The sequence below is a fragment of the Larus michahellis genome, chromosome 6, assembly GCF_964199755.1.
Source record: "Larus michahellis chromosome 6, bLarMic1.1, whole genome shotgun sequence".
Taxonomy (NCBI): domain Eukaryota; kingdom Metazoa; phylum Chordata; class Aves; order Charadriiformes; family Laridae; genus Larus; species Larus michahellis.
In genome coordinates this window covers 34,198,530-34,217,252 of record NC_133901.1, presented here as the reverse complement: position 1 = coordinate 34,217,252, position 18,723 = coordinate 34,198,530, and the positions used below count along the sequence as shown (strand labels likewise).

Below are 18,723 nucleotides of genomic sequence, written 5' to 3'. Positions count from 1 at the left end.
CACAGGCCATATGTATGGAGCAGTTTCCTATGGGTGGGATTTGTCCTTCTGGCCAGGGGCGTTCATGGTTCGTTACCTCAGAGCATGGTCACCCCACTGCGTGACACAGCCCCAACAACGTAGCTGTCTCTCACGGTGTTGCAGCCATGGTCTGCCCAGCTCCAATCAGTGGCACAGAGTTATAAAACTTGCTGGCAAAGGGCGGTGTGAAGCATCTGTAACACAACTTCGTCAGAATTCTGTACAGCTAATTAAAAATATCGATCAGTGATATGTTGTTTTGGTATTTAGTGAACTGTGTCAGTTAACACAGAAGCTGTTTCAACTATGAGATACCTGGTGATTTCTGGTAGGAGTCTCTAAAAATGCCCTGAGTTTGCTAGCCCTGGAAGAAGCAGCTCATTGTGTGGGCATGTTTTTATTCCCCCACCCCACCCCCACCCCCCCAATAAAAATTGGGGACAAATCCTTTGTCCTGAAGAGGTTTCTTTCCTGCAGCCTTAAAGCCTGAGATTTACCAGCTTTGTCAAAGGGCGTATGTGGAGGAAATCTGTGCCTGCAGTGTGACACATGCTCTCCTCAGGATTTTGTTCTGGGGCAGGGATGCTGTTTTGACATACAGGAGAGAAGGCAGGTGGGGTAACTGAGCAAAGATGCAAGAGAAAGGTCCCTTTAAGCCAGATTTTTTTTAAATCTCTCTTTCAACTTCAGGGAGACTTTTGGCTCCCTTTCTCAGTTTGGAGCAGTTGAATAGCCAGGCCAGCGTGTCTACAGCATGGGCTTTGCAGGGTCTGTGGTGAGTGTCAGTGTTCTCAGAAAAGCTTCAAACTGGAGTGTTGTTTGCAGTATATTCGTGTTAGGGGTTCAGTGCAGCTGAAGGGTTTGCAGGTTTCCTGTGTGGGTTTTGTGGTCTTCTGTATTGCCGCAGCTCACTGGTCTGAAGTGGGCTTGGGTGTGTTTGTGTGTGAGCTACAGTATTGATGCAGCCTGTTATATAGTTGTATACATCAGTCTTCTCCCAGCATTATCCTCTCTGTTTTCTCTTCCCTCTCTCCAAAGAAGCTTAGCAAACCGAACAACAGCAGGGATGCTCCAGGGGTGGATATTGTGCGTGGCAGGAGCAGTTACCATCTCAGAATTGTCATACTCTTCTAGAGGACACAGTATCACCGGGGGATTATGAGTTGTCTTTGTATGTGGAACGTGCAGTGATACCCAACTGCTTTGTTTTTCGAAGAACACTTGGGCTACTTTTAAAGAAATTATTTAGCTTTTCTTCTGTTAATGTGGCAGCCTGCTTTACTTTCGATACAGAATGAAAAATATGTCCTGAAGCTTTTAAAGGAGCAAAGGGAGGTTGTTAGAGCTAGAGAACACACAGTGTAGAAAATAGATACTGTTGGTTGCCTTGTGTTTGTTGATTTATTGATTTTGACTGGCTTTGATTTTTTTTTTTCTTCCTGCATTACAGGAGCTCTATTACTACTGTTTACATTGAGGTCCTTCCACCCAACAACCAGAGCCCTCCCCGCTTTCCCCAGCTGATGTACAGCCTTGAAGTCAGTGAGGCCATGAGAATTGGAGCCGTTTTGTTAAACCTGCAGGTACAGATGCTTCCCTGTAAGCTTTTACCACGTTCCTTCTGTTTGTGCCCATGCCATGCAGAACCCAGTCCTCGTGTACAGGGGGAAAGGACAGTTTATAGGAATTGAAAATTACATAATTGTGATAAATAGCTCCTTTTACATGGACTGTATAGGAAAAGTGCTTACTTATATATTTCTGTAACTTCTTTTTTGTGTTCAATGTGCTAAAAGGTACTATAGGCTACATATGGGAAGCTACATATGAGAAGAAGACTACATATGAGAAGAAAACTCCATGAATGGCTCATGAAAGACCTGTGATTTCTTAAGTTAAAATTTCTCTATATATGTTTGCCAGCAAATCAGAGGAGCTTAGAACCTTCCGTGCCTAATTCACGTGGAATTTCAGCAAGATCTTTGGCACTTGGCCTTCTTTAGCCTTTCGTTTTTGAAAAGCATCTGAAGATATTTGCTCCCCTTGGTGTATGTAACAACTGCTGTTAACGGGCTAACAAAAAGCAGAGGTCCCTGAACTAACTGCTCACCCAATATCGCTCTGCAAGTGACAGCAGTGAAAGCACATTAGTCGGGTATCACTGATAAATAATGCTGCACTGACATAGTTTGCAGACCCAGATTGCTTCTCTGTGTGCTGCTGCATGGTTAATATTTCAGCTTTATTTTATAAATAATCTAGCTTTCTCCTAGCTTATTTACTGTTCCCTGAGCTTTTGCTGCACTGCGTTCTGCCCACGTGTCTTGAAAGCCAGCTGTGCAAAATAGGTAGATAAATTACAACTCTTTAGATGTTTTTTAAGGGATTGGGAACTTAATATTATTATGAAGTAATTATGGCCTGAAGTCTAAAGCAATAAGGTCAGTACAGCACGCTCTCCTGAGCGCAGTTCCTGTAAACACTATAACATTATTCAAACTTTGTATAAAGCCACTGAAAGAAAGAAGGCTGGAGATACCTGAGCTAAACAGAAAGCAGAGAAAGCAACAGCCTTATCGGCTTTAAGGCAGTGCAGCTCTATTGAAGGCTGTTGAACTCGGTAGAATTAGGTCGCTTCATATCAGCTGAAGTGTGTGGCTCTCTGGGTTTTGCACATTCAGTAAATGCACGGGGGGGGAAAAAAAATGCAAACCAAAGTCTGTGAAATAAAGGAACTCTAATTGAGTCACTAATGCAGGTGAATGGATAAGTTTCTCTTAAATTCATTTGCTGATGAAAGATTAAGATTATTATGGATGGTTAAGGTGATGCGGTCACCTGCGCCAAGGGAGGATGGCTCATTTAGCTCAGTGCTGGAAATTAACTTCTGGCATGTCTCTAACGCCTGCAGTGAGTTCAGAATTGAAGAGCCGTGCTGCTCAGGAGTCTTCTCCTCACTGGTGGGAGACGCTTGGGTTTGGAAACCCCAAAGAGTACCGGGAGCCAGGAACGTGCTGAGAGACAGAAACATTTGTGTTTACTCGACAGGTGCTGGAATATATGGCTGAAGGCCTGCCTTTGGAGGCAGAAAAAATGTTAGCAGGTTTTAGTATTTAAGGATTTTGTGCAATTTAAATGTGGTTAGAAAGCGAACCTCATTGTTGGAATGACCTGTCTGCTTTAGTGTTTCACTAAACCCCAAACATCTTCCCTAGCTTTGGTTTCCTTTTCCAACGATCCTCGGTAAGGTATGCTGAGGAAATCTGGGAGAGAGACCCTGTGCCAGGCAGGGTAGGGGACACGCAAAACGGTCACGCCAGCTACTCTCTTCCTAGCTGGGATGCTGGTGACCATTCTGGTGGTAGAGCGATGCGTGTTCTCTTGCTGCGTGCCCAAGATCCCCAAATTTCTTGGGGAAAGAGTGAAATGCATCAGTTAATTTTAAGAGCTTTGGAAATGCCCAGAAAATGTTGTCGTCTTCTTAGTGTTACTGCTGGGTAGATTTATCTTATATTACCAATGTGCTATGCATGACTTGAATTCGGCTAGACAGTTTCTCTTTATGAAGAATGCTTAATTGTTAAATCCCAATTATGCGTGGCTTCATCTCTTGGGGAGGAGTCCAAGACTGTATCTCTTGTGGGGCTGGTGGTCCTGGACCTGAAACGAGGATGCATTGCCTTTGTAGCGCAAGTTCAGCTGCCTCATTCTGCATTAATATGCCCGTCTGTATTAAAGGACTTTCATTGTGTGGAGTATATTTCCATCTTCATCTTTTTTTATTCCCTGTGTAAAATTGGCCAGGACATTTTAAACATTCATAGAGTGAGTATTTAAGCTTATGAAATCTTGTGCTGTCTTTTCCACGCAAACAGAAAGTTACCAATTAGTAATCTTGGTTCATCTTGGGGTTTGTTTTTTTTGTGGAATTTTAGCAATAGCTTAAGGTATTGCCTGTGTTCCATAGGTCGTATGGAATATTACCAGACCTCAGATATTTAACAAGTATTTTCATGTGTAAATTTTCCCACTGACTTTTTCTTTCATGAGTAGTAGCAATACATTGGGTCTTTTGGACTTGAAGGTATGTTTTGGGTTGGTGCAGCGGGGTCAAGAGGTTATGCTTTTGTGACTCCCTCTTAATAATATTTTGTTAGTGTTGCACACAGCATGAGGATTACCAAAACTGGGAGAGAGCAAGCAAGTTAGTTTAAATATTCCCGAGTTAGCAAATCTGAAGATCTGTGAAACATTGGTGTCAATAGCAATGCAAATGCAGCTCTTTTAAATTTGCCTATTAGACTTTATAATACCTGTTCTAAAAATAAAATTTACTTTCTCCTTTTCCATTAAATTTGTTCATGCAGATGATAGATGGTTATATTTTTTCTTATACTATTATTTATTTTCTGTGTACCCAGTTGATTGTGACTGGTGTTTTAATTAACAACATTTGAGATAAAGTAATGCAATATTAAATGATCTCCACAGCATTAGTTTGTAAATAAACCTCAGAGTTTATTGCATGCCTGGGAGGCATTCATTGCTTCATGTTCTGCCAGCCATTATTAATTAAAATATGCAAATAGTGTCATTTTTCTGGGAGTCTGCAAAACAAATAGGACCATTATCAGGGTCCAGTTACGTGCTGAACAAGGAAGCAACATGGAATCATTATGAACTCACTGTATACAATTGATCTGGAAAACAGTAGGTATAGATCGCTCCTTTCTTGTGTGCAAGTAGTCAGTGTTTTTCTTATGTACATTATAACTTGCTATTCTTCGGTTTTAAAGAAACCAGAAGTTTTTTAAAACAATGATAACCTTTTCCCCCTGTTTTTTTAAGTATGTTGACTGACAGGTACTTTTTGGTTTTTTTTGGACGTAAGGAGAAAATGAAATGAACTAGCAGCAGTCTTTTATTTCCTGTCTCTTTGAAAGTCTCCTGACTTGTTACAGATGAACGTAGACCATAAACAAGCCTCTGTGATACCCTTAAATGTGATGTGAGGGCAGGTAAGGTAAAAAGAATACAAAGGACCACTAAGGATAGAAGCAACGATGTGATTCTGGTGATTTAGAATCTCTGATAGTCCTCAGAGATGCCAGCTAGTCAGATTTTCTGCATCCAGTATTTCTATAGTTTTGTATTCTTGGCTGACAATTTTTCACTTGTCTTTACTGACCGTTCATATCTTTGGCATAAGAACATCGGAATTCCACTCGCACCCTCTAAGATGCCGTCTCCTCCTGTCACTCCATGCCACCCATGGATTTTATGAACAAATTTTCTGTTCTCTCACTGATGTTGTTAATGAAAATATTGATCGGTATCGGAACGAATATACACACCTTCGCAGAATTCAGTCAATACTAAATGCTATCCACTGCTGTCTGACCTTCATTTTTATCATCATTTTTAGTCTTGCTTTATCCCATCTTACATTTGGAGACCATGTTGTCTAAACTTGTTCGTGAAAATGTCACAGAAGGCAGTGTGAAAAGCCTTTCTGTGGCTGAGATGCATTATTACCTCCACAGCTTTTTCCCTATTTGCAAGCCCTGTTGTCCTGCTGTAAAAGAAGATTAGATTGCTTCGACATACTTTGTTCTTGGGAAATTTAGCTTTGTGTTATCCATCTCCATATTGTCATCGCAGGTACTTACAAATAATTTGATTATTTGTAGTTTTCTGGGAATTGAGCTCTACCTGTCTGGTCTGTGATTTCCTGGCTCATTCCTTTGTGAAAGATGTACCTTGTGTTTGCCCTTCAGCACGTTTGTCCTCTGTGAGTTTTCAAAGAAAGCTGCTAATGGCTTTGAGATTGCTTCAGCCCATGTTTTTCTACACTAGGATGAATTTCATCAGGCTTTAATTTCAGCAGATGATTTAAAGATGCTCTATTTATGTACATATTCTCTGCCTTATTCTTTCCCTCTTCTCATCTGAGATTTTACCCCTTTGTTGCGCCAGTTAATTTTGTTAGCTGCATGATTGCAGCTGAAACTCGAGGGTTAGCTCTTTGACCTTCTCCACATCATCCTTTCTGCTTTTATGCTGCGGCAAGGCACCCCGCTCCTCAAGTTTCCTCTGTAATTTAAGCATTTCTTTGTTATCCTTTGTATTCTTTTCTGTTTCTATTACAGGTTTGCCTTGAATACTTCTGACTTTGTCCCCATATAGTTGTGCTTGCTTTTTCTTTATACTGGTCCTCTTCATTCGATTTAACCCCTATTTTCTATGTGCTTCCTTTAGTTAAGGCAAGTTGGTCTCTTACTAGATTCCTTGTTCTGCCTGCACACTGGAATAGTTTGTGCTTCTGTTCCTCATGGTGGGGAGCATGGGGTGGTTGGGTGGGTATTGTTTTTTTCTTTCTTTTTTCTTGTTTTGTCTTAAGAACTGCTTTTTAGATGGTCAGCCCAAAGATACACACAGTTCTTGATTGTGGTCTACAGGAAATGCCTATGGAAATAGATAAGAAAAAGGATGGTTGTTGAAAGATGCGAAACAAAAATACTCTCTCCTTATCCTCTTTTTAATTTTGACCTGTCTTTTCTTAAACCCTATCTGCCCTTCTTTGAACTTGTTGGTTGGCCTTCTTGCAATTCTCATAGCAGTTTTTTTTATTGTTTTTCCTGCGTTAGCATGCTTAATCGCTTTAGATTTTGAATGCTAAGTAGTTGTAACTGAGACAGTTTGGTAGACGGTATTTTCTCTGAAAAGCACCTGATGGGCTTTTAGGGAAAAGGTGTGTGTCAACTTGGCCAAAAGTAACAATTACATGGCCATTTTTGGAAATAGATTAGCCGAAGTTTAACTTCAAAAGTAGTTTACTCAGCTTCTGAAAAGCTGTTTTGTCATCTAGTAGGTAGAATATGTTTGTTTTGGTGCTGTTAATAGTCCTTCTTGAAGGTCTCATCCTGATCTTCATCCCCCCAAAAGCAAATTATTATGTCGGGTGAGTGCTGCGATGTCCACGCTGCTCAATGGAGCATCAGCAAAAGGACTGGGATTCTGGTACACTAACAGAAAGAAGAATCTGGATAAGTGGAAATAAAGAATACGAACAAAGGAAACATAATGTTCAGTCTAATCAGTCTGTAGCTGCACGAAAATAGTAGTTGAATGAAGCCTGAATTTCATACTTGTGATGATGTGTGTTTCTGTGCAGTAGTAATGTGAAAGTCTGTGTTCAGGATATTGTTACTTCTCTGTAGCATAAGAATTCTGGTGTGCTTTATTTTAAGTAGCCCATCTGTAATTATCACTGTTGCCTTAGAAATAGAGAGATCAGCACCGTTCCTGTAGATAACTTTAATAGAACTTCAGGGGTTAATTTTCCAGTTTATAAATTGAAGAAAGGAAAAGAAAAGCTTTGTAACTGACTTCGTTTTATCCTCTTTTTTTCCTAAAGGCTTTTGATAGAGAGGGTGACCCTATAAGATACCTCATTCAGAATGGAGATCCTCAACAAGTTTTTAATCTCTCTCAAAGGTAAGTGGAAAACCCTTAGAAAATAGACTTGTAACTTTTTAGTCAAGTGAATATGTGGGCTGAGAGCAAAAGAAAAGACCTGTAATCAGACATATTCAGCTGTGCCTTAGATTGGCTCTTAGACATTAAATGAGAGCTCTTTGAATGATATTGCACTCTGGAATTTTTCACAGGGGACTATTTATTTATTTTAAACACTTTAGTAGGTGAAACTCACTGAGGTGGAAACATTCTATTTAAAAGATGTGACCAGGGATTAATTAAAAACCTTATACATGTCAGCTCTTGAATAATGACGGGGACAATTTTTGCTTTAGTTTCCTGCCTTCGAGCGTTTTAGTTTGTAGTGGAAAGTCTTTCGAGCATTCTTTTAAAATCTCTTTTCCTTAAATTGAATACTAACTTAAATAGAGTTTGGAAGAGATAGTACCTTGTGAAATTATAAGCACCAGGTAGTTTTGTGCCTGTCCCACTGCTCCCTTCTTTATTTTACCCAAGCGGCTATTATTTAAACTCCAAAGTATCTTTTTTCTTTGCAGGAAGAAGGGAGGGTGGTGAGTCAATTTCTCATGGTAGGCAATGGGACAAAATTAACCTGGGGCTTATTTGTCCATGGTGTGGGTATAATTGCAAAAAATTGTTCTAATTCAGTGCAAGGGGGAGATTGTATGAAACAGGTCTGTATATTCCGAGTAAGCTCTACGTTACTCACTGTGATAAATCTCCCATATACGGAGAATTAAATCACTTATGAAATAACATGAAAAAATCCTTGAAGATCCCAAGAGATGCTGATGTTCTTATCCACCAAGATCGGTGGACCCTCTAATGATAAAGACGTGTCAAGCAAGGGAAGGGACAGTTTAGAGAGAAGAGGCTGTTTCACTGAGGTGGCAAGAGCAGGAAATGGTGTTGAGCTGCTGGTTTTAGTCCTGCTTGTGGGTTGGAGTTTTCACTGCAAATCGGGGAAGGTTTGCTTTGTTCATCAGCTTAGGGGGAGCGCTGGGAGTCGTAGCTCCAGCACAGCGCAGGTTTGTAGGGTGTTCTGCACAAGCCGTAGCAAAATTTGGCCTGACCTACTCTGTGGCCTTTAGAACTTAGGAATAATGAGGAGTGGGCCTGGCAACGTGAGAGATGCTCCAAAGGTGGGTTGTTTTGTATAGTTTGTGCTTATCACAGCGCTGTTCACGTCGCACCGTAAAAATCCTGATAGTTCTCCATACGAGAGATACGAAAAAATGTGTGCAAATTCAGACCAACTTCTGGCCTGCCAAACCCATGGTGTGAAGGTGTTCCAGAAGTCAGATCGTAGGCAGCTCCTGTATTGTCCTTCTTTGGATGTGGACAGTGTGGCGATGCCCAGAAGTGAAGCTCTTAAAGGTTGGCATGTGAATTCAGTCTGAAAACAAGGAATCTCTGGAGTGCTCTCGAAGGCTGCGGGCACAGCACTCCCCGGTGTGTCCGTGGGCAGTTGCAGGTGTCCCCTCTCAGGCATGTCAGGGGTGGCTGGAAGTCCTCCTCCATCCCGCCCGGCCTCCAGGGTCCATCATGCACAGCATGACCACCCCCAGCCTCCCACCCACGCCACAGGCGTCTGAGCATCACGGCACATTGTGAGCGTTTCATACGAACTCAGGCATTTGTTTGCCTTTTTGATCTGTTGCCTTTTGGTAAAAATGAGAGCTCTTTGAAGTGTTTTCTCCTTCCTGCTCTCTTTGTTTTCTTGGAAATTGTTTGTGCAAAGTTTTCTTCAGCCTTTTGTAAGTTTTTTTTCTAGATACTGAAATATCATGATAGGAGATTAAAGTAGGATTAATACTAAACAAAGCATATAGTTGATGTGAGTGGCATATTAAGGCTACAGGAATTTATCTTGATGGTTACGTAAATACATTTTTAGATACTTTAAGGCCAAGGCAGAGACCATAAACATGATTCTGTCTCTTCCTTTTTCTCATCTGGATTATTTTCTTGCATCCTGGAGCATGTCAGTTAATCCCTGTGTAATTCCTAACTGTCAGCATGACTACTGAGTATCAGCAGTTTTACATCTACCTACTAGGTCTCGTTTATCCTCAGTCTGAGGATTATGAGATGGTTTTGTTCTTTCCTTTCTTTGGCAAAACAACCTGAGCATGATCTGTAGTAATTCAGTACCTCCTTATGTTCCCCAGGGAAAGTGATGATTAAAAGCCAGGGTTTTAGAAGAACACAAGTACAGCTGCGTCCTTGAGCAAAACATGGGAGTTTTTATAAATTGGCCCGTCTCTTGAATGATGTTCGTCTATTGAAATTGAGACAGTAGATTGCAATTGTACAAGCGGTCGTAAGGAGGAGATGAAAAAGGTGGTACAATAGTGCAAAAGTATTGGAGAAATTTAAATGGATCTATGCAGCTAAAGGTCAGCATTAGTAAAGCAGTTGTCAATGTTTTATTCTTAGCTCCTCTTTGATTTTTGGGGGGTGAATTAATATTTTACCATATAAGTGTTTTATGTTTTATTCATTGTTCCCTTCCTAAAAATTTCTTCTGTTCATATTTTATTGCAGAGTCTTGAACAAATGCTGAAAAATATATATGATCTATTGTGATAGCTAATTGATTTGCAGAAACACTGGAAAATTAGGGAATCGTTAAAATACAGAGCATGGTTTACTGTTTCATGTCAGTTAATGATACATCTGACTTTTCTACAGCCCTCAAAGGAAGTTAATGCCTTTCTCAGTAGCGTCACTGCTGTTCCAGCATCTGCTATTTATTAATTATAAAAAATTCAGTTTAAAAGTTAAATGGTCTTTAGTAATATAACAATAATATTAATTGAGCTCAGCTGAATATTCCTTAGCAGAAGACAGTACACGAGACTGGAAGCAAAAATGAGCTACAGAGTGTTGTTAACTTGTCACACACAAATTACAGGTTAGGTTGCTGCAAATCCTACCACTTTTACACACATTGCCTTCTTGTGGGCCATGTATGCATGCAAAGTCTAATTAAAACCTTAATAACTGAATCAAACAATTACTAGTAGTCCAGTTATGACACTAATGCAAATAGGTAAAATCGCATATAGACGTATGTTTTAGTATGTGTATATATGTAAATATAAAATATGCATAATGTAATTTTTATGTATATATGTAATTTTAACATTTTTATGTGTATGATTATATATGTACACATGTATATCATACAGCTGTGTGTAGCTACATATATTTATATTACTATATATATGACCATATATAAAAAACATCTATAAATATATACACAAACTTCCTAAGGTCTGTCCCTTGCTCTGGTGTTACACTTTACCCTGCCACCTTCCCATTGGGCCTTCATGGCAGTAATTTCCTCTGCAGCAGGGGTCTATGCTGAGTTTTCAGCATCTGAAGTCCTGCCCTGGGATGAGTGTGGTTTCATTCTCCTCGCTCTGGGATCCATTTCGAGTCATTTTTATGTTTACCATGCTCCCCCCCATCTATGTGCAAGTCTATCTTACATCTGACCTTACTGCATGTGGTGGTTTTTACGTATGTTGTAGTCCAGGTACCATGAAGTTGCTGGATTTTGCTTTTTTGGGGAAGCTAAACATAACATGTGCCTGTGTTTTAGCAATGAGGCAGATTGAACGTAGCATCTCCTGAAATTTCCTTTTCATTCATTACTGAGCTTGGATATTATTTTACCTACCAACCTTTCATCCGTAAGCAAGAGTTATGCTCCCATTCACTGTTTCCACCTATTTCTGCAGTAATTAGTTGAAACTGCTCATGGTAACAGCTTGCAGGGAAGTGTTGGTATTTGTCTCTGCTGAAAATAACGTTGGAAAAAGTCTTGGCTTGGAACCAGTTTGCTGAGCTCTTCTCTGAGAATAAGAAGTTACAGCAGAAACTCTGCAGAAATTTATAGTCTAGGGAAGAAACATCATTGGAATTATATACAGATTATATACATCCAGGCATTCTGAAGAAGTACAGCTAAGGAGATCTCATAGTTTCGTGGGACTTTTTGGTTTGGTTTGGCTTTCACTTTTTTTCTTGTTTTAATGAAAGCTCTTTCTGAGCAAGTAGCTGTTTAGGTTCTAGGTCATGTATGTAAAATGTAGGTTCAACCAGCAAAATGTATAGTTGTGCATCTCGAATGCTTATGTCTGATGTGTCCATTAAAAATGGAGTAACACGTGGAAATTCACAGCATACCAAGATCCCAGCCCGTGTGGATTTTGCACTGCAAAATCATGTCTTGTTACACTTTTCTTAAAATGTTCCAAGCAGACTGTGACATGTTTGGTGGAGTTTCATGGGAGAAGCTGCCTAGGCCTGTGACAAGAGGATAACGATATCCTGGATCCATGTTTCTTGGTGCATCTTTGTTAAATAGCCTAAGGATTGGGTGGCATTTAACAGACATCTCAATTTGTTACATCTTTGGCCATTTTCCAGTAGACACCCAAATCCCGTAAATGAAGTGTAGGGCCTTCAGCACTGGTCGTGGAAGTACCGCTTGGGCCAGTTCAGATACGTTGACAGGACTGTCAACTCAACAGCACTTTTCTGATGCTTCCTAATAGAAAAGTAATGAGTCCATGGTGGGATCTTGTCTGTGTTGCTACAGCACACCTCCAGGTGGCTTCCAGACTCCTGCATGAGGAAATTAGATCATCCTAGAGACAAAATCCAGGGTTTTTTTTTAGTTTGTCAGCAGTTACAGGACTTTGTGACACTTTTAAGAAGCAGTGTTTTTATTTTAATTCTGTTTATTTTCATTGTTGTGGATATGGCTTGCCCTTCATTCTTTTCTTTATTTTTTTTTTAAATAAGGATCAATAATCACAATATCCTGATTTATTCTGCACAGCCTTTGTGCTTGTGTTGCTATGGTGTTATTAGGGTATACAGTACATCTGTGCTTGCGCTGAAAGGGCATTGGCTCATTGCAGTGCTTTTCCTGAATTTACACAACGTGTGAGATAGTAGCCTTTCCCTATGAAACTCTGAGGAGACTCCTGCTTAAGACCATGTGTATTTTATTCCCAGATTTTACTGCTGCAATCTTGTCGGGGCTATCAGGACTCTTCTGTGATTAACAGACTGCTTGTCATTCCCTCTTCTGTTTTATTGTGGCAGTGTAGCCTTCTAACAAATGAGATTCCTGTGTTCAGTGCAAGTCTGTATTTGTATAATCCTGTAGATCACTAGGTTGTTATTTTATGCCTAAATTATACACATATCGAAGCGGAAAGCATTAGAAATTGGCTCATCATTTTTATTAGCCTTTACCTACACAAAAGGTGCCTTCGGTTTTAATAAAGCATAAAAGCTTAATAACTTGCTTAAAGGGAAACAGTTGTGTAACGCAAAGTAGTGGAACAAAAGTGCTTGTAGATATCTTGAAACTGTTGTGATAACATTCTGTGTTTTTGTTTTGTTACTAGTTCTGGACTGCTAGCCTTAGGAAAGCCCTTGGACAGAGAGAGCACTGATCGCTATATTCTGATTGTTACAGCCTCGGATGGCAGACCAGATGGGGTGAGTTTCCTGGCAAAGTTTAAGAATATGGGCTGTTACAATATGTAGTTAGGCACTTGAAGTAGTCTGACTGGAGTGTCTTTTATATGGGTCTTGACCAAGTATATCTGTAATCTGCAACAATTTTCCTTTATCTCCGGAAGGATTGTGTAGATAAAGCCTTTGTATCACTGGGGTAATGTCCTTTGATCTTGAAACAAAGTGACTTTACTGCTGCTTCTGCCTTTTGGTTATTCTTCAACAAGAACCGATGCAGTCAAGGTTTTGCCGTATTCAGATATGTGCGTCTTCTTACTGTTTCTTCTCCATGCTATTAAATAACCAGTCTTCCTTCTTACCTTCTAAAGATCAGCTATCTGGGCAGCTGTATTATGGATTTGTACTTTATCTAGTCAAATGCATTGTGCACTTTTCACAATTGACAGATGAAAGCACTGTCCAGCTTCAATTTTTTTAAGCTCTCAAAAAAAAAAAAAAATCTGGAAAAGTGTCCATGGCTCTTCTCTTAAGAAAATAAAACTTTTTTTTTTCAGGAGGTATTTCTAAGTCTTCTGTGTTTGCACTGATCAGGCGTGCATGGACCCGACAATCAAACCAACACACTGCTCACATTTGTGCTTAGTGTAACAAAATTGTGGTTTTCAATTTCCATATTAATTGGAGGGCGATTTAAGGATATGTATTTATTTATCAAGCAGAGGCAATAGAATTAGTTTTTCTGAAAGTTTGCAGCAATCCCAGCAGGGGGAATTTACTGCAGTTGGTTGTGTGAGGTAAATGGGAGTGCAGCAGTTCTGCTGTGGACTTGTGCCATGGAATGATAGCGTAGGTGGAGGAAAAGTCTCTATGTATTGGACCTTGAAATTACAGTGTATAAGGGCAGATCTAGAATAATATGTGCACATTATCCGAGCTGTTCTAGGAGGCAGTGTTCAGCTTTGAGATTGAAACAGAGAAACCTTTGACAGCTTGCTATGGAGCAGTCACGAAAGCTCTGTGGTTTGAACCCTTCCCTACCCTGTCTTCACCACAGCAGAAGAAAATCTTATGTATTATTTCTGTCGTATGCTCTTTTCCCTATTTTAGCTTCTTCAGTGTATAAGGTTTGCCTTCCTGCTCAGTATTTACTTAGATATTTTTTTTTTCCCCAAAGTATTGACAAAGTTTTAGGGCCTTTATACAATTCTGTGGCAATATGGAATAACTATAACAGAGCCTACACCTTTACCATTAAAAATCTGGTTACCATTATCTTCAGTAATTCATCTTAATACTTGTAATTTTGTTATTTGTGAAGTGCTCTCCACTCCTGATAACTATGAGCTCAATTGTTTTCATCTCTAACTTCCAGCTGTGAAACGTGAAGATTCAAATAAAAGACTTGCATTCTGTTTCAGACTATGTTATGCTGCTACCTTGGGCATAGAAAGGCCACTGAAAAGATGTTTCCTCTTCCTTTCATCTAAAGATTCATTCTCTTCGTCCTGGAACTTAGCTGGATATGTGATCCATTTTAACACTCAGAAGATAACAGTTACTTTTTAAATAGAAATCCACTTAATTGTGGCATGCTCCTTAACATAAAACAGTTGTATGTAAGGTGAGATATGGCTTTTGAAGCTCAACTGTGTAAAAACCAACAAAAATGAAGTGTGGAGGACTTTGTTAGCATTGTCTCTGAATGATACTGATGTAAGGTGGACTGCCTGTTGCAGCAGAAGTCATTGGTGCTTCAGTCTGCGAGCACTTCAGTAGCCAGGCTGGAGCAAGAAGTGGCCCTGTTGTTGGGGGAATGGACTGTCCTATTCTTCATGCATTGCCTAGCCCAGTGAAGACAGGGCTAGCGGTTTCTCCAGGTGTTTTAATACAAATAAAACAGTAGCATTCTCAAAAGTAATTGCAACAGTATGCAAATTTCAAGGATTTTTTTAGTGTTTTGTTTTTGTTTTTTTTTTTAATTAAAGTATCAAGAGTATCCTACAAGGAAACTAAATAATTAGAGCCCAAAGAACTGTTGTAACACCAATGAAAGGTATGTGTGGTTTCCCAGCGCTGGCACATAAAACTCATCATTTCTCAATAAGCATAGCAGTTCTTACTGGTACAGCAGGTGCTTGACAAGCAGAAAGATGAGCAAAACAGCAGCAGGTCACTTGACTCTTTGGTACTGAATGCTCTTGATGGATGGTGTTGTCATGTTGTTGCTGCTGTAATGACAATATACACTTAAAAATCCACTTCCCTTTTATCTTATAATCTGCTTTCTTCCCTTAATACCATACAGGTTCTGTCATGGAGTTTTGTTCCTGCAGGTGTGCGTGTTAATTGTCCTCATGATGAAATGTAGTCACACTCTCTAGCTTGTGTGCGTTCTCTTTACTGCTCCTTGCTTTGGAGTCCTCATCACTCTCTCTTAACCTGGCTGGAGCTGTTTTCTTCTGTTACGATACTTTTTGCCAGCGGTGGGGCAACTTTCTTCTTAAAATTGGCCAGCAGTGTGGCTGGTGACTGCTCTTGCACCCTAAGCCTCTGGTGGCAGTAGATGAAGGTTAGGACTTGGCCTGGTTTGCCAGTATCACAAATGAGGCTGTATAAGTTTTTCGGCTTTTATTTTACAAATAGATGAAACAGGGCAGCTCAACCCATTAAATCTCTATGCCTTTCCCGTGCCAGCAAACAGTGGTTTTGACTAATTTGCCAGGCTTCCTTGCATCTTTGCAGAATTGCTTTGATTTGCAGCTCATTTTGACTTACTCTGCTATTTGACAGGCTCCTCCTGGGTCAGGGACTCATTTAAAATTGCTAGCTGGTAAGATGGCAAACCATTCTAAGGGTATGGATGTTTATTTCAGTAAGTCAGTGAAATTTCATGGAGGACCTTTTCTTTTTAACTAGTTTCTATCAGAAAGCAATGGTGTCTCATTAGGGGAAAAAAAAATATAAAACCCCTACAATTACAAAACTACGGCTCCCCAAATAATTCACCATCCACTTGTCATCAAGCTTTGCTTTTTGGAACAATTCGATTAGTGCCTACAGAAAACCGGTTATCCGATTGAAGAACTTGTTCCAGTTTCCCTAAACTCACAAAGTTAATTCCACAGGCAGGTACAACTTAACTAAAATGACGTTAACATATTTTAGCTGGTAACATATAAAAATTGATTTCTTTCCATCCAACAGTGGGCTGTTGGAAACCAGCTATTAGAGTCAAATATACTTAAAATAAGCTTTTGTATTCTGTACAGCCTTTTCTGTATTTGCTTGTTTCTGTAAAATTTGAAAGGCATTTAAGGGAAAAGACTTTATTACTGTGGGTTTTTTTTTTTTTGGGGGGGGTGGTGGTGGTGGTGTTGACTTTTTAAAAACTTTTTTTAACTAGAGCTTTCCTCTTCAGTTACAACATGAAAATACAGCGTTTGGTCATTTTAGTAGTTAGGTTTTATGGACAACAGTCGTAAGATTGCAGGATAATTCAGGTTGCATGGCATCTCAAGAGGTGATGTAGTTCGAGCCTGTTCTCAAGCACAGACAGCTGTGGTTGCACTGACCATTTAACTATGGAGCAGGTTATTTAATTCCACAGCCTTCAAGTATAAAGATGCATAAAAAGCCATGTGAGTACTCTTACATACTGGAAAAAATAAAACGTTTTTGTTGGTGTTTCATACGGATCTGAGAAAGTTCAGTCTTTGTGATTTCAGCCAGTGAACTTGCTTAGAAACTGTGAACGGCACTCAAGACATTTCAATATCGATAATATTTTTCAGCTAAATTCTGTTGTGAATAAAGATTTTTAGCCATTATAACATAGGTTTCAAAGAGGCGTAACTTCAGCTCTTTTAATTATTAATAATAGTGTATAAAGTACTGCATTTTAGATGGAGTACTTCAGATGGGAAATGTTGCTGTGCTTTCAAATTGTTGAAGCTTTCAGAAAATTTATCCCACGCTGCTTAAATAGTTGTCTGTCTCAAGGTGATGACTCTCTTGTCTCTTCAACATTGTTCTCTTAAAACTAAGAATGTTTTTCTCCATAGAGATAAGTAAGGCTCGTTGTGAAGCCTGTATTTCAGTATCGAGTCAGCAGTCTCTGGGATCAGCTCACCTGAAGGAAACAGAAAGAAAGGGCCAGAAAGATTTAGCATCTTTCCTGCCTTTAACGCTGGTCCAGTTCACTCACTGATTGCCATCTCCAGGCCTGACAAGAGTCTTCTTTGGCCTGGGAAGACATGCCAAAATGGATCTTTTTCCCCACTTTTGGCACCTCCAGGAGCTCAGAGGTCAGCACATTGGGCACAGGACACTTCCAAAAGGGATCACCCTTCTGCTTTGGTACAGCACCTCCAGCCCCAGTCTCCTGGGGAGCAACGTTTCCTCTGGGTGCCTTTCCCGTAATCATAGCGGTGTGAATCATTACCTTTCCAAACCCACAAGTTACCGGATTCCTGATCTTCTAGGGACTGACGCTCTTCCCACACACTGCTGTAAACCCCATGAGATACTGGCCTAGTACACAGTATACAATACAGCATTGGCCCTCCTTTTTTACCTGCAATGTTCTCTATCTGTTTTGTGACAGAAAACTAACTGTTCCCCATCATCATCCATGAAGTCTTTTGAACACATTTTTGCATTTGAAAAGGCTGTGGTCCCACGCACCTTAAATTTTTGGTGGTTTAATGGAAGTTTTTTTCCTGCTCGTTTTCCTGTGTCGTTAATAAAGGGTCAAAGAGACTTTTAACAATGTCGCTATGGCACTAAATAGTTGAGGTTTCTGTACTCTAAGCCCCAAGGCTTATTTAACTGCCTAATGTTGTGCGGTGACAGCCACATTTGACGCCTTTTGACTTTTGGGGACTGCTTATTCCATCAAAATTAATACAGACCTACTTATGCCTTCACCAAGCAATATGGCTTTCCATTTAGCCGCGTGGCCTGGCTGACACCATTTCATCACTTTTGCATGCCTTATAATGCTCTTGATTGTTTAAAATGCTTGACTGTGCTTCCCAAGTTATTGTTGGTCTGATTTATAACCTGGAGCATTAACAGGCTTGTGGTTTTTCTCTGACCTTGGAATAACGTGACCTACCACCCATCACTGTTAACAATATGACACAACAAACAATTAAGTACGCATTAATTGAGTAGTCAGGAAAATATTTTTATTTCCCTAGTAATGAGACTTAGTTGTAGATGGGCAGAAGAATGACGCGAACGAAAAAACATGTCGAGCTCAAATTGTTTTCACGGATCATAGTGTTTGGATGGGATTTCAAAGCAAGAATTTGTGTCTTTGCATTTCGGAGGGAGAAGTTAGAAATAAATATGCATGACTTTTGTTAGAAGAAAGAAAAAGACTTCTGTGCTATTTATTTTTGGCTTGTGTGAGTGTATTTGTCAGTCCATTTATATAGATAAAACAGGAAGCTCCATTGTGTTGTCTTAGTGTGTATGGTGTGATTTAAGCAGAATTCAAACCTCCAAATACAGATGCCTAGTCTTGAAAATATTCACCCAGCGCTTCAGAAATGTGCTTCTGCCCAAGTCTTTGCAAAAGTGAGCAGCTCAGTGCCTAGCTTACAAAGCCATTTGGGAACTAGTAATTAGGTATTCTTAAAAATTGTCAGTCATCCAGGAGGGCTGTTCTCAACCTTCCAGGCAGCTACAGCC

General features: G+C 39.9%; 1 protein-coding gene across 22 annotated transcripts in view; it reads left to right on the top strand.

Moving 5' to 3' along the window:
* PCDH15 (protocadherin related 15) overlaps window positions 1-18,723 on the top strand; it is a 799,343-nt gene that overhangs the window by 623,322 nt on the left and 157,298 nt on the right. For all 22 annotated transcript variants that reach the window (XM_074589898.1, XM_074589897.1, XM_074589896.1 and 19 more), the window contains 3 exons: window positions 1,472-1,604; window positions 7,439-7,518; window positions 12,954-13,047. In XM_074589898.1, coding sequence (XP_074445999.1) covers window positions 1,472-1,604; window positions 7,439-7,518; window positions 12,954-13,047 — 307 coding nt within the window. The remainder of the gene's footprint in view (window positions 1-1,471; window positions 1,605-7,438; window positions 7,519-12,953; window positions 13,048-18,723) is intronic.